The sequence below is a fragment of the Empidonax traillii genome, unplaced genomic scaffold (assembly GCF_003031625.1).
Source record: "Empidonax traillii isolate 1590-97213 ecotype Southwest subspecies unplaced genomic scaffold, ASM303162v1 scaffold1:size7828297, whole genome shotgun sequence".
NCBI classification, from domain to species: Eukaryota; Metazoa; Chordata; class Aves; order Passeriformes; family Tyrannidae; genus Empidonax; species Empidonax traillii.
Window position 1 is genome coordinate 5819377 of NW_020955194.1, and position 16883 is coordinate 5836259.

The 16883-nt window shown below is 34.0% G+C and overlaps 1 protein-coding gene across 10 annotated transcripts in view; it reads left to right on the forward strand.

The window, feature by feature from the left end:
* The window catches only part of DMD (dystrophin), a 996724-nt gene that overhangs the window by 805096 nt on the left and 174745 nt on the right, over window positions 1-16883 (forward strand). For all 10 annotated transcript variants that reach the window (XM_027888128.1, XM_027889056.1, XM_027888040.1 and 7 more), the window contains 3 exons: window positions 1368-1524; window positions 7592-7712; window positions 8386-8654. In XM_027888128.1, the coding sequence (XP_027743929.1) occupies window positions 1368-1524; window positions 7592-7712; window positions 8386-8654 (547 nt within the window). The remainder of the gene's footprint in view (window positions 1-1367; window positions 1525-7591; window positions 7713-8385; window positions 8655-16883) is intronic.

Below are 16883 nucleotides of genomic sequence, written 5' to 3' on the forward strand. Positions count from 1 at the left end.
CAGTGCAAAACTAAAAATAGCCTTGTAAATGAGAAGACAATTTATTTAAGGTTTTAGCTGTTGTCTGGAGAATGGACAGAATTTCCAAATAAAATCTACGGGTAAAAGAAATCCACAGGTAGTGTCATGAGAGGAAAAAAATTTTTACTTGCAAGGAGAAATATAATAAAAAGTAACGTTACAAATGATCAAGTGGTCATTCAGGCTTCAATGGACTGAAGATTTCTTTTCAAAAGAATTTATCCAGGAAACTTTCCTTCAGAAATACAACTTTTACAATAGGCAACCCAGCTCTGTTGCATTCAGTCTCAGGCATTTTTTCATTTGCTCACTTGCTGTGTGTTGGTGGTAGTTCAGAGGACAGCAAAAGGCAGAAGTGTTTTCCAAAGTAATGTATGAAATATTAGCTTTTTTCAGCTCAGGTCCTGAGGGAGGTCAGGTTGTGTAATGACAAAAGCCATCTTCATATCATCAATCATTAAAAATAAATGAAGGATGTGAGGTTGAAAAGATATTAGTAGCTAAAGAAAAAGAGACACATTCCTCCTTTTCTTTTTTTTTTTTTTTTTTTCTGAGGAGTGAAAGAAGAAGCATAAAACCCTTCAAGGTCTCTGAGAATTCTTCCATCATGTGCATTTTACCCCTGAAGTTGCTCAAATGCAGTGATGTTTGAGATAGAAAATAGTACATATACAGAGGAAATATTTAGAAGATGTCATTATGATAAAGACTTTTTTTGCATAAAGTGGTATTCTGCCTCTTAATTTTTCCAGTGATTCAGTTAGTTTCATACACACCTCTCTTCAAATGGCACAGACAATTGGCTCAGTAGTGTATGGGGATTCTGTTGGCTCTTTTTTTTTTTTTTTGAAAGAATGACATTAGTTCTCTCATTTTAAAGAAATAAGAGAATGAATCTTGTGTGAGTTTAATGGCTTATGTAGTGGTTTAGAGAAATGTTTGTTCTTCTCTGAGCTGAAAAACTGCTCTCTACATTTTAGGTAATTAATGTTCTAGTAATCCTAAGTGATGACTACACTACTCTTATGCTAGTCCTTCATAATATTTGTGCACTTCTGGGGAGACTGACAATTCAACACAGCTATTACTCACTGCTGAAGAGGAAAACTTAAAAATCAAACCAAACCAAACAACTAAAAGCAAAAAACAAGAGATGCGAAAAAAGCCAAGACTGCAGAACCAAATTTAAATCTCTGTTGCCAGAATCTAATTCAAAACTACTGAAGCTTTTTAAAAATCATTAAGTTAATGAAACACTAGGACCTTTCCCAGTAAATAAGCTTGTACAATTTTGGTTTTACTTTCACTGTGACTGAATCTATCTTATATTTAACACATGCTTTCAGATCCCATTTGGAAGCCAGTACCGACCAGTGGAAGCGATTGCATCTCTCTCTGCAGGAACTTTTAGCATGGCTGCAGTTGAAGGAGGATGAATTAAAACAGCAAGCACCCATTGGTGGAGATATTCCCACTGTGCAGAAACAGAATGACATCCATCGGGTACGAGCTTTTTTTAAATCTTTTGGTCGTTGCTTTTTGTGTGGCAGGTCAGTGCTGCATGATGCAGTTCTTGTTGGAAAAAAGAAGACACCCTTTAAAATACATCTTAAAATGAAAACTGAAATTCTTCCTTGAGAGTAATAGCTACAATTTTCAAGCACAGCAGAGAAAATCAGCCTTTTGAAGAAGGGAGTGTTTACTACCATGACCTTCACAGACCTATGACAAACAGGCAGATTTCATGACCAGAACAATTACTAACCCAATATTTTTTGAGGATTAAATAAGTAGTTCTGAAAACTTTTCTAGATCAGCCATTTAAGCTTCACGTGTACTTTTTGAAACCCTATTTTGCTATTGAGAAGAGTAGCTGATATCAGCCCTTATGCACAGCTCTGCATCATTGTGATAACTGTCTGTGGCTCGCACTGGTTTCATCGTGGAATTCTTCCGGAAATGCAACAGCAGAGTGTCATATGGGGACTGTTCTAAACTAAGATTTGCATTAAAAAGCAACCTACATTGAATTCTTGTATGGGAATTTGATTTTTTTGAAAACCACCAAGTGAACAACCCCCAAAATAACACAATACTTCTGAATAATTCTTCATACAAAGATTCACACAGATTTTCTGGTTGTAAAGGTGTGCTTTAAGTATGTCTCCTGTGTTGAACTAAGTTCTCACCTATCTGATGCTAACCTATCATCTGCTTTCAACAACCTTTAATTTACTATGCCATTGAGGTCTATTCTGATCTGAATGTGAAATCACACTATACAGTACCTCCACTATACACTATTCGTTTTCTTGGAATTTACTGGGGTGTAGTATTCAGTCTCTCTTTTGCTTCATTCACATGTATCTTTGATTAAAATAATCACATTATGAGAGGTTTTTACCTCCTCTTTGGTGTCCAATTATGCTTCAGTGGCTATCTAAAATGTTATTTTAAACAAATGTATTTTTACTGAAGAGTTTAAATTATTGGTCAGACAACTTGCTTCCACAAGAAGAGAATATTTCAAAGCATTGTGCTGCATATATGTAACTTCCAGTTTGTGAAACTTACCACAAAAAATATTTTTTCTGAAGCTCCTAAATCTCTGATTTTATTGCTTAATGGAGAAATGTGAAATGTTATTATAAAATGAAAAATTATCTGTGGGTTTTTTCCATTCATCAGGCAGCTACATACAAATATTGCTCTCCTTCATGCAGAAGGACACATTTGAGAACAAATAGTGAGATCAAATTTGGAAAGATAATATGACATATCTTGCTGTTTCAAGTTATTTGGAACCCTGAGTTTGTGAAAAGTCAGAAGTACCTTATTCAGCCAGGCAAAAGGCATTCCCATCATCAGCAGACTGATGGAAAGCAGTGCCAGTATGATTTCTCGAGGGCCTATCTCACCAAATGGCTGAGGAAACCAAAGAGAAAGAGGAACAAAAACATCTCTCTGTCAGTGCCAAATGCTTTTCTAATATGCTTTGCTGCAAGGGGCAGCTTGGTCACATTTCCTAGGTCTTTCTTCTGGAGAGGTGATGTGTAGGATGTGTCTTTCTCACAAAACTTTACTCAGGACTTAAAGCATTATCACAGAAACAGTGAGGCATAAACATCCATGACTTTATGGAGCAGCACCATTCCTTTTTTCACCTTTCCACCATGAAAGTTAAGATACACAATATGCCCGAGGTCTGTTCTAGCCAGCTATCTGTAGCAACTTCCATAAAGTAGTTTTAAAGCCCATCCAGAACATCAGGATGAAAGAAACAATATAGATGTTGCTTTAACTCAGCATGACATTAACTGAACCCATTTCTCCAAAGACAACTCTTAAGTCAAAACAAGACTTAGAGAATGATTTTTGTAGAATTGTTCCAGTAAAAGTTTTCTCATCTAAATAATATATGAGTCTTTGAAACATTGGGTTTTTTTCTCCTAGATAGAAGAAATTTTTTTTCATCTAAAGAAATTACTTCTCATAAAATCTTAGTGTTGTATATTGCTTTATACACTGTTTGAAAGTTACCCAGAATTCATCACAAAGATGGCAGGACTTTAGTGACGAACTAAGTGATCTCTCTGTCTCTCACCAATCAAATGAAGTATTTAGAACTTTTAGGGATGAAAAGTGTTGTATAAAAGTAAATTACCATGAATAGGTGCAATATGATTTTACAAAATATATCTTCTCACTTCTTTTTACCTTCTCTGCCACTTGCAGATACGTAACATAGATCTTTGGTCATCCTGTCTAGTATCAAAGTTAGAACATTTCAGTTCCTTTTAGAAATATGTCTTCTTTCCTTTTCCCATTCTGTAGCACTGCAGGAGTTTGATGTGAGGCCTTTCTATTTGTAGGTATTCTAATTCCCTGTGGAAAAAAAGAACAAGACAGAATCACTGAGATTAATTTATCCTGTCTGATCTTCAAGTATCTCTTACAGACGAAAGAAAAACAATCAGTACAAAATTCTGTCTCCTGTTCATCAAAACATTATTTAATTATCTTACAGTTTTCTTTGCTTTACTATCATAGTATTGTTTTATTGAAATTTTATTAACAACTGTGTACTTGATACTATTAATCTCATTTAAGTAACTTAGACATCCTGCAGACAGTCTGCTATATCTTTCATTCTTTGCCTCATTTTCTGTATAGTGATTTTATTAACAGCATAAATAGCATTTATGAATATAGAAGGTAGTTATTAACAATTCCATGGAAACCCTTTCACATGAAATCTATAACACCACTGCCGAAGATGTACAATTCCTGCTTCAACACATTAACGTTTTCTAGTGGCCCAGTTGATATCTACTTTTAACAGTTTAACAGTGTTTTTTTAAAAAGCATTGTGGTTGGCAAACATCTTGAATTAATCTAATTGTACGTTTTGCATTAAGATTCATTGAAAGAAAAAAATATCTTTTTTTTTAATAACAGAGATTAATGTTAGTTTTACTAATGTAACTCTTTTCTCATTATATTCACATTTTTCAATTTAAACAATCTTTGCTTCTTCATTTAGAGAGATTTAAGGACACTCATGAAGAGGTAGTGGAGGTCTGAGATAAGCTGATCAATATATGCATTATTAAAACGGCGGACAGAATGCCGTTACTGCTGTAGTGTTGATGACAAATAGACATGGTTAAATAAAGTAGTTTACTTACTTTTTTGTCAGGTCATACATTATGCATATTCGATTTCCTCTACAGTCACCACAAAGTGTGGAAGAAGTTAAGGAATTCAATGAAATTAGCCTGAAATCATTACCTGTACATTAGACATTAATTTAGGCTAATTCTGCTTTCAGTGGTGGTCTGGTTATTATAAAGATGTATTTGTCAGGCCTCTAGATAGATACATTCTTTTTTTTCCTCCAAAAGTAGAGAAAATGTACTTTATTGCTGCTTATGATTTTTATTGGTAGCATGTACATATTTCACAACAAAACTTTAATCAGAAAAGCAGCTTTACCTTCATAGAGTAAGAACTCCTTTTCGAATGGGTTAGTATGAAATGAGCATTCATTATTTTTAATGCTGTTCTGTGATACTGCTTCAGCCTCATGTTTTTTTAATCCTCTCCTTTTCAAATCTCTCATGCTGAAACATATTGTAACTCACTCGGTAGAATTTTGCAGATCAAAACTAGGGAAGGAGATGAGAATTGTAAATAGATCTCAACACCACACTGTGTACTATTCTGTAACTCAGGATTTACAGGCTATAATCGGCTCCACTAGCTCCAACATTCAAAATGGAAAAGCTGGGGGAAAAAATGTAACACACTGGCTCATGGTTTTCAGTGTTAAAAAGACTTTTTCTGGTTGTGGCTAAATACAAAATATACAAAATCAGAAAGCTCCCATCCGCTATTGTTTTGAGAAAGACACAATGATTCTTGCTCACATACTTTTTGGAACGCAGTGCACATCCTGATTATGTTCTCCTGTTGCACAAGAGATACAGCAGAAAGGTGGTTTTAAACATCTCCTTGAAATATAATGCCACTACATGTATTTGATTGCTGTGGTTTTCTACAAAAGCAGGACAAGCTGAAAGAACGTATTTTGTGTCCTTCTCGTGGAGTGCACATGTACATAGCTAGGGGTGACCTGACTTCAGCAGCAGCACAATTTACAGCAGGACTCACTCCCAAATGCAGAGCCCAGAGGTATTTCTGGCTTTTAACTGTCCTGTCCTTCAATGTATTTCTGTGTTCCCCTGGAACATCCATGACTTCTTCCTACTGTTGGTGTGTGTTGGCAGGACAGACCTCAGTCCATGTGCCTCCTATTTGACTGATTTTGGGCACAGTCGTTTCTGAGAAACAGTTTGTCTTTGTAGACGTTTATAAAGCACATTATATCTTTAGGCTGTTATACCATTTAGTGTTTAAAAACACTGGTTTAAGTGAATTTGACTGTTGATGTTACTTTTAGCACTATCAGATGAGAGCAGAGCTGACAGTCCAGACAGTCCACAGGGACTACCATGCTGGCTTTTAAGTTGTGTTACCTGCTGGCTTATTTGAGCTGCAGACCTGCCACAGCATTCTAGTGGGATAGAATGATGTGAGGTGAACACAAAGGCTAACTAAAGCAATATATTTTCCTCGTTTGGAGGCATGAAAAAGGTTTATTATGTTTCCTCTTTCTGTTGCACTTCATGCAAGAGTCAAGCATGAATTATAAGAATTACAGACCCTAAAATGTCTAAGTTTCAACCCTGTAGTAAACCCACTTAGATTTTATGCAGAGCAATTGTAGTTTACTTGTTAATATTCAGTACGCTACTTTATTTGTGAAAATTAGCGTTGACTTTTAAAGGTCAACGTGATTGTTTAAAACATTCATCACAGTTATTAAGCAAACAGCAGATTCTCCTATGATAGCAGATACATTCTGTGAAAAGATTCTAGTCCCATTAATGTCTTTGGCACTAAATGAAGATTTTTCACTTTATTTCATTCAGCCAAGTGGACTTTGCTAAAGGGTTCTCCCAAACACAGTTACAGGCCTTATGGTCAGTTCTTGACCATTTAATAAAAAGTGTATTTAAATATTAATAATAGAATAATATAATCATTTCCCTAACTTTACTTTCCTGAAATGTGTTAAGAACTTTTTACCTATGAGTGCTCATATTATAAACTGAGGTGTTCTCATTATTAGTTCTGGTAGGTATTGCCTGTACAGAGAGTCACATATCAAATATAATTCAAAGTGTAATGAACTTTTTAATATTGAATTTATAATCCTTCATTAGTTTGCACAGAAATACAAATTTGGTTTAATAATTAATTTAACTGAATTGGTGAATTTATTATGTTAGAAGCTTATATAATACCAGGATTGTAAAAAAATTTTCTGATCCCTGGAGTAAAATATCTGTTTTCTACTCATGGCATATGACTCTCCTTTTTGTAGTATTGTGTTTTGTGTTACACTGTGCCATAATTATCAGCATAATTTACCTCTATGCTACTAGAAAATGGTATTCATTGAACATTGTTTCATAAATACAAAAGAAAATGTTGAAATGAAATGGCAGTAAGGACCATTTAGATAAATTCAATACAGCATGCAAAAGTCCCAATGCAACATGCAAGCCACAGGCTGAGTTTCATCTGCAGGTTTATGCAGAGAACATTTAGATTCAGATTAATGGAATCTTACATTCTCTTTAATAAAAATAGGTAAATTAATTAATAAATAAATACTGAGATATGTACATTTTCAGTAGCCTACCAAAATTTCAAATATTAATCTTCAGAAACTTATTAATGGTCATTTTAAAAGTAGGGAGTAGAAAAAAAATAGTAAAAGGAGCTGTTGCTGAAGGAAAAAAAAATGTGGTGTGCTGGCAGTACATTCATTCCTTTGAATACAATGTAATTTCAGGTTAAGCAAAAGCTGATTATCTCTTTATATCTTTTTTGTTGCTACTTGTCATACACCCCTGCAAGCTCTTGTTGAAAATTTTGTTCTTAAATCGACGCAAAAGAGGTATTTCATTATAGATCCACTCACAATAAATTTGTTTCTTAGACTTTCAAGAGGGAGATAAAAACAAAGGAACCTGTTATCAGGAGTGCACTTGAGACTGTGCGAATCTTCCTCACTGAGCAGCCCATGGAAGGACTGGAGAAGATGTGCCCAGAACCAAGAGGTAACTGAAGACAGAACAGGGTGATAACACAATGCTGGAAAGATCAGTGATGATCAGCGATGATTAAATAAATTCTGCCAGCCGCTCTGAAAGCATTCCTTTTACACTCCAAGCTGAATGCCAGTATTCAGAAACTAAGCTAAAAATATAGATGAAAGCAAGCCTTAGCAATCCCTCTGAACACTGTGGTACTAAATAGACATGCATATTTATAAGCAGATTTTGAAACTGCCTTTAAACCTTCAGGACCTGTCTATAACTATAGCCCCCTTTGAGGTCTCAAAGCTGCAATTTAAGCTAAAATTCACCTTGTAGTCTCAGGACTACAGGAGCTCACAAATCCACTCAATTGCAGCAAAAGCTTCACAGTGATTAATATTTATCTATGTGCAGGAATATTGTGCTGAATCAGGACACAGCTGATAAACTTTTAGCTATATCTTGCATGTTTCAAAACGCCTTTAAGTACTTAAATGCATATTTTGTTGATCTTTATGGTGGCAAGACTTAAAGTTTTTTTGAGGTTTGCAAACAGGAATATAGAATAAAACAAATTTCACAGGTGCATTGGGTTATGAATAGTTTCTTACTGAGATTTGAACTTATGCAGATGGCAATTGTTTTAGTTCTAAGACAGAATATGTCTTAAGAGCCTCTTGATTTTCACATTTAGATCTGTCACCTGAGGAAAGAGCCCACCATGTCACTAAAGTTCTCCAAAGGCAAGCAGATGATGTCAGAACTGAATGGGATAAGCTAAATCTGCAGTCTGCTGATTGGCAAAAGAAGATAGATGATGCTCTTGAAAGACTGCAGGCCCTTCAAGAGGCAATGGATGAACTGGACCTGAAACTACGCCAGGCTGAAGCATTCAAGGGATCCTGGCAGCCAGTGGGGGATCTGCTAATTGACTCTCTGCAGGATCACTTAGAAAAAGTCAAGGTATGTGTCAGTATATCAGTATTTCTGCATATAAAACTGTTCATTGCATGAATCCCCAGATCCTTTAGAATGAGAAATTGATAGTTTTGTGCCATATTGATTTGTATGAAAAAGCACATATAAAGAGTTTTATAACTTCAGCAATTAAAATACAATTGAATGAGCTTTGAGAATGTTTATTGCTGACATGGGGAAAAGCAAGTAAATGTGTAAATCCTCAACACACTCACTGTTAATTCAAGAGATGCAGAGTTAACAGTTAAAGAAAACAAAATGCAATAGCTAGGGGAACATAGGATAAAAGTATATAAAATTAATTTTGTTCTTTATTGTATTTTTTAAAGTATGATGACTGCATTGTTATGTTTTACTTGTAGAGCATGTATTAAATAATTTAAAGTGATGGTTTTATTGGGTTTTTCATTTACTATCTGTCTTTTTTGATAATTAGGCTTTATAACTAAAGATAGTCTAAAAAAAAAAAAAAAAGGCAGAAACCCTGGAAAACCTGTCCTTATTTTCTATAACTTAATGCTTATCTTCTTTCAAGGGTTGTTTCCTAAAATCATTGCTTATTGAGAAACTCAGGTGGACTTATCCTCTTTCAGCTTGACTGCCGTGGCCAGATTTGATAAATACTATGGGATTCCTTCAGCTAGAGCACAATAGAGGCAGTTGCCATTTTGATAAGAACAAAGTGCCTCTGTTCCAGTCACATAAATGGGAATCATCAGTCATTTTGAAAGAGACCTGAGCTAACTGTTATTTTCTCTAGTAGAACATTAGGATCTAAGGAAGGGGAAATAGAATGACTAATGGCAAGAAAAAAAATGCCTTTAAAAATCAAATGGAGTTTATTAAAATAGAAATCCTCGAGTTTTAATCACACAGAAAGTTTAATGAGTATCCTGTACAAATACTATACAAGAACAAATGAAATACTTGTTAGCTGTTGAACAGTTAGCTGCAGAAATTGTTTATCTTCATTTAAATTCATAAATGAACAGAAGAGATCTACTTATAAATTCTCAGAAAGTGCTATTACAGCCATAGGCAGGTTTTTTTGTAAATTTTGAGGAAGATATTCTGAACAGAAACACTGAATCTCTGATATTACAGGAAAAGCAAGTTGCTTGATTCTAAACTGTGACCAGAACTGTTGAATCCATAATTATAGTTCTGAATCCTATTATAGTTTAAAAAATCCATCCTAGATAACATAATGAATCTTATTAATTGATTCACTCAAAGATTAAATACTTTTCCTTTGCAAATGTTTCAATTAAAAGTTAAATTTGTTGAATAAGACACATGTTATGTAGCCTTCAGTTAAAAGCTGTAAGTGAACGATGAGGTTTTTTTCCTTATAAATTATATTTTCAGCCAAACATTATTGAATTGATATATTATACGTCTCATCCTTGCTCTGATTTTTATAATGTATATTACAATAACTGATGACATTACAGTGTGAGGAACCCTACTTATTTCTCTCTATACATCTAAGAACCCCAAGCACCTTCTGAACAGATCTTCAAAATGTTGGTCAAATGTGGTTGCATTTCTTGCAAATTCTTCTCCTCATTGGGATCACAGTAGCTTTCCCAAAACTAAGCTGATGAGTAACTTACTAGGGAATATGTTTAACCTGGTGCTATTTGTCACTGTTCTCTTTAGTTATAGTTACTGGAGCTCTCAAGGTCATGCTATTACATTGAACTTACACAAAATAGTGGATCTTTGATCACTAATGGATTATTATTAATAATGTAGTAATAATAATAATTATAATAGTTATAATAAAAATGATAGATTATTATTATTACAGATCTTTGATCTGTGTTAATGTTCATCTCTGGTTGTGGGGACAAGATAGTTTCACACATCTACCCCAAAGTATACAACCTTGACTACAGATGATCTATAATCAAAATATTCTTCAGACTTCTCCAATGTCATCTGTTATTCTCCCTTTTTTCTTCTCTAATATGAGTGATCTTATCTGCAGACTGAAATATAACTTATTCTCATAATAACACACATTCTCTGTCCCTCCCAACAATACCTTTGTGTCCAGTAAAATCCAAACCATCATTTAACTGTTTTAAATTCAGTTCAAGCCCAGATAAATCTCTTATATGTCTCCTCATATCCATTGCCTGATCAGTTTGATTGTACCTCAGATCACCTGTTAGAACATGGCCTATGATTTCTACTCCTCTCTGCAGCAAATTCAATGATGTTCTCCTCTTGCAGTCACTAATTAAATTTTCTCCTTTTCATCAGAATACCTGGAACTGTTAGGGTCTCATGAGACCACCACTCAGCTTTTATATTAAGCTTTCCCTGGTATGCAATTGATTTGGAATCATGGCTTCCTCATCCATTTGGTATTTTATTCAAAAACCTATTCCAGGAACTGGCAGTAGAACCACTTTTCCTCTCTTTCTTCCCCAGATTCTCCTTTGCTCCATGCCATCCAAAACCATGATAATGGTCATGCTAGTAGCAAGCAACACTCATTAAATGTCATGCTGATACCTTCTCACCATTTTGTTGTCTGTCTGTAGACACCTGCTGAGAAATACTAATAGGAATTAGTACCCATAGGAAGTTTTAGATTTTTATGCTTTACAAATTGTAAAGCATTTAAAATCATAAAACTGAAAAATTATGTTTTTAAACTAATAGCTGTTATTTTAGGATCCTGTGCACAGAATTTTGTGACTGGGAAGGCAGTTTTAGCAGTGTGGTTTTCTGTTGCTAAAGGTGGTTCCCAACATTTACGAGAGCACAATGAAAAGCACTTTCTTATGCCATTGATGTTCTACCATACCACTAGTGGCATAAAACTGGTTCAGCTTTCTGTCATGCACAACACTGTAAGGGAACAGCAGAGCCTCTAGACTTCATGGGGTATATAAGTATTTTCTGATTTTTTCTTTTTAAACTACCTTAAAAAAAAAAATAATCAAGACCAGACAGTAGTGTATGTGGTTTCTTTGGTTCAAAGCAGAAGTGCATGTCTTAAGAGCACCTGCCAAATAAAAGCTGAATTGTGTAGATATATTTTAAATTAACTTCATTCTGCTATATGATAATTTGTTCTCTTTCACTGTCACATAAAGAGGACACCTTGACTCAATATGGTGATTGATAACTGTAAAAAGCAGAACAGAATTTAGTGACATTAGTCTTATATTTTCCTGTAAAGAATTTTCATTAGTCTTAGTCTTCTTCTTAAGAGTTGATGGTTGTTCTTGAAGATTCACTTTTACAGTTACAAGTAAAGCGATTAAATGAACTTTGTATATAGATTATGGATTTTAATGTATTTAATGTAACACGGGTATTCACAAAGTCTGCAAGTATGTTTTTAATTTTTTGTCAGAGACTATTTACAATTTTTTGCTTGAATTATAAGCTGTTTATTTCAGACTTTCTCAGGCATCACTGACAGTTGTAGCCAATTGTATGTTGCTGACAAATGTTCACTGGAAAATGTCAACCTGAAACTTATTTCTTATTTGTAAGCTGAGCAGAGTTTGCAGTTAGACATGGAGCAGAATTCAACTGATCAATGATCTACACATCATCTACTCCAAAATGACTTTCTGTAGCGATTGAGGACAATCCTTTTGTCCCTAGTTGTCTTTTCTCAAAATGAGACAAAAAGTAAGGCAACACCTTAAGATAACTGGCTACATTTCAGTTGTGTTCATATGTGGCTATAGAAAGTAAATAAATGGAATTGGCAAGGTTAAAATCCCATATTCTTACAAACATCTTAATACTAAATCAGTAACCTCAGTTACTGGATGATGAATGAGGATAGGTAGATCATTTAAATAATAATTAAGTTAAAGCCCTATTATATTCTTCTGTAGTTTATTTTGGTACTGTTCTGCTACTGTTGTGCTGAAAAGAGGTATTTAAGAAAATTGAATTCTTACAGTGCTGTTATGAGTGAACTGTGCTGACAGTTGCCTATGATGGAGATTGTGACAGAACATTATTTGAAATGCCTAGGTAACTGATAATTTCCTATCCTTCCCGAAAAAAAGAATTATTTTTATAAGGAATTATTAGGGGTCACATACAGAAAAATTAATGAATGACATCTAAAAGCAATAGTCCACATTCATCCCCTCCTAGTAATGGAGATGTGTGACAGAGATCAGTTTTAAATAGATCAATAGAATCTATGCAAGAAATAATTACCTGGAAGATGTACTGAACAACCAGAATTTCCGAACAGCTAGATATCAAGAGTAGTACTAGATCCACGTTAAAGCAAATTGTGGTCAGACTGCAAAGTAATGCCTATTCTCCTGTTAGTTTTTTGCTAACATAAAATTAAGGAAGGCACTGAATTATGCTCGTGGAGCAGAGCTCGTGGAGCCCAGACTGTAAAGTAAAATGGCATTACACATACATCAACTTCTGAAATCTTTTAATTCTCCCTCTTTACTTATAGACTCTATGTTACTTAGAAAAAAAATGCAAACAAAACCAAACCAACAACAAAAGACAATGTTTATTTTTAGTATGGAGGTCTGAATTTATACAAACAGCAAATTACTGCTATTTGAAAGTAAGTTAACTGGTATACACACTGGTAAATATACTGTCTGGTATACTGAGCAAACTTACTTTTGTATTTTTTTCACATTGCCCTAGAAAGTTTCCTACATTATTCCAAGATCAACTCTTTTTTTTGCTTCAAATTTCTATCTTTTTTTTTTCCATGTGCAACATTGATTGGTTTCTCTGCTGTTACAGAAATTTGAAGAAAAAAATTCGATTTAGCAGTTTTCAGCAGCAAGCCTACAGGAGAAAGTGGCCCTAAACTGTTGTTTAAACAGTTTCAGTATTCATAAGCTAGGATGCATTTTGATAATGTGCAGGCATCACTCCCCACCATAGATGCACTCCTTATTATTTTTAGTTTTAAAACCCCTAAAAATAATAAAGCATTCCAGGTCCAGAATTTTAGACTATAAACTGTGATTTGATTAAGTGTTTTTAAATTGCTTGTACAATTATAAAGATGACAACATCCATTGGTTCATAGCTGAATAGCAAACTATTTGCCCGCAGTGTAGAATACGGAAGTATTATTGTTTTCTTCAGACTACAACTAAAGTAATTACTGTTACAAATGCCTCTCAAGTTTACCATTTCATACATATGTCATTTTGCCATGGAATCATTCAATAGTTAATTATGCTATTTTCTTAAACTACTTTAAAATGCATGTACATTTTTTCAGTTTAATTTGAAGCCAGCTGTTACCACCGAAGAGTATAATTAATCTGAATTAAATTGTCCTGTTTCCTTTAGTAAGTTTCTTTAGAAGTTTTGTGGTGGACCCTGTGACTTTTAAAACTGTTTTATATAGAACAACCATTTCCTATTAATTAATTTTCCATTTTTCCAAAAACAAAAAAAAATTGTCCCTAAGAGAATTAGAGATGATCTTTATAAACAGATTTTGTAAGTGTACAATACTTGTACTTTAGAGATTGTTCTAAGATTCTATGAAAGGAGGAGATGATTTAATGGAATACTAGAGGACTTTGAGCTTTTAAATATAAATATGGTCTATAAAACAAGAATTTAAAAAATATCAACTCTTTATCAGCTGTTTTATTGCTAATATAAACTAAAACAATGATAGAGTATATAAGAGCATAAGAAACTGTATTTTCAAATACACCAAAACTGTACTGAAATTCACCGTAACACTTCACCATCCTACAGATGTCCTAATTTTATATAATATTGTTATGAATTTAAAAATGTGTGAGGTTTGCTATAACGAAAAAAATAATTGAAGTTTGTTCAATTTGTTAATTGGTCCACTTTCAGGGAGTTGTTATACATCAATGACACTTCAGCTAACCACAGTACATTACTAGTAACAACCTGGTGTGTTGTTTTTTAACTTTTTTTAAATGCATTTTTATACAATAGCGAATTTGTTAAGGCTGTTTGATTTTCACTGTTGAGGGCAACTTTAATTTCCTAAGGTTTGCCTTAAATATGAAATTGAGTTAAAAACCATGGAGTGTTTCATCATGTAGCAGTACCAGCTGATTTTAGTTCTGCTCTGCTTCTTAACTTGTAGGAGATGAAAGTTACTCAGTTGTGTCCTGTGGTCTCTTAATCTCATTTTAACAGCTTATGAATCAATTTATTTTGTCACATAAAAAGAAATATATTCACAAGTGGTTATTTAACATGTAACAGTCATGTATTTGCTACTAACACAAATTTAATCTAAAAGTCTCATCTACCTTACATTGTTGTTATGTAATTAGCCAGATAAGATTGGAAAGTTTGTCATGGCAGTAACTATGTCACTAACCTACATCTAAGCCCATTTTAAATTCCTGAAGCAAACCATCGTTCCCTTTGCTGACTTCTTTTGCAATAAGTTTTTGATCTCATATTTAGACGTTACTACCGTAATTATAGTGAATGTTTTACACAGAACACTAAACTGCATAAGTTTTTTTGTCTATATTGAGCTATCTATTTTAACGGAGAATGAAAAATCTTTTTTTTACATAATAACAAGAAGAAAATGATGAGCAGGCAGAGAAACAAAATATTTGTCTTTTAAAATTAAGACTCTTCTTGACCATATTACCTATTGGGAAACAGTAGCATAACTGTGATACAGGAACAATAACATTGCTCTGCTAACAAAGAACAAACAAAAATGAGTATTCTTCAACCAATTTTTTGGGCCATCACAACAACTAGTGTGAGAAGCAGCTTTGTATATACCATTTTTCAGAAAAAGAAGCAACTGGGAAAGAGCAGCACCAGATTTAACCCAATTTCTATGTTAACTGTATTAACATGATTATTAATAGAACATACTAGATATTTTCTCTTTGATTAAGGACCTTTGGGCTAAAGAATACATATAACTTTTCCCTGACAGCAAATGAAGTAAAATTTCTGAACTTTAAAGAAGAGAAAAAGGTGACCAGTAAAAGTGGAAATCTTTTCTACCTCCAACCCAGTTTGGTAGAACATGCTATTATTAGATCAACAGATTTCATTTAGAGCCAAATTTTTCCTTGTATGAACTCACCCTGCTGATTTCAGTGGGAGTTCAACATGCACATCTGTAGGCAGAATTTGACTTTTTAAGTATTGGCAATCTCTGATCTTGGTTTCTGATAGCCTGCTGAGAGAACTGACTAATACGTGTATAAAGACTTGTCTGTCTTTTTATGCCTCTGAAGTTCAGAATTGAGGTCAGACCAGAACATTTGTCAGAGATTGCTCTTTATCAGTTCATCAGAAATAAGAATGGGATTGAGCTTTTAGAAGTAGAATTAAACATTAATGTTTTAAGCACCTAAGTGGCATGGTTATTGCAGGGACTCTAGCATTCAGCATGGCTTTTTGTTTTAAGTTTGCTGTAAAAATGCAGCATGCATAGATATTAGTCTGGTGATGAAGTATTAACACTTCCAGACATGACATTAAATCAAAGATGCTCTTGAACTAGTTTAGTTCTGTTCAAAAGCCTTCTTTTTCTTATAACCTGGAAATGTAAATATTTAGCCAAGGGGAAAAAATATATATGATGAAATAACACGTTTTTTCTTACCAGGGGACCATTTTATTCAGGCTTTTTTAAGTGAGTGTGGCACAGGGAGGTGAGTGGCTAAAGGGAGCAAAAGTATATCTAAGGAGCATTTACAAAAGAAATCTGATCTGCTATATATAGTCTGCTGCTGAAACATTTCTCTGTAAAAGAAAAGGACATACCAGAAGTGAATATATAACCAGAGACATGGATGTTCAGTGAGACATGACAGCATGGCAAACGGAGGAGTACTAGAAATGAATTTTAATGTTGTTTGTTTGTGTGATGAGGCAATTTTTTTTCCATTAAGAGAAATCTGCCAGTATTGTGTTTCTAATGAAATCCTTTCTTAAAACATTGACAAAATACATTCCTGGGAACTATCAAGTGTGCAGATTCTGTAATGATAATGTTTCTATAATATGGGCAAATCAATGAGCAAAGTAAAATCAATTTATCAAGCTCCTGTGCTGGTACACAGTAATTATTTAGGGACTGCTTGATGTAGAGGGTGCAATGAATGTTAGATTGCCTCGAATGTTTATCAGCGACCCATTGCGTTCCACTTTTCTCATTTTAATCTTTATACATTTAAATCCTAATGGAGTTTTATTTCA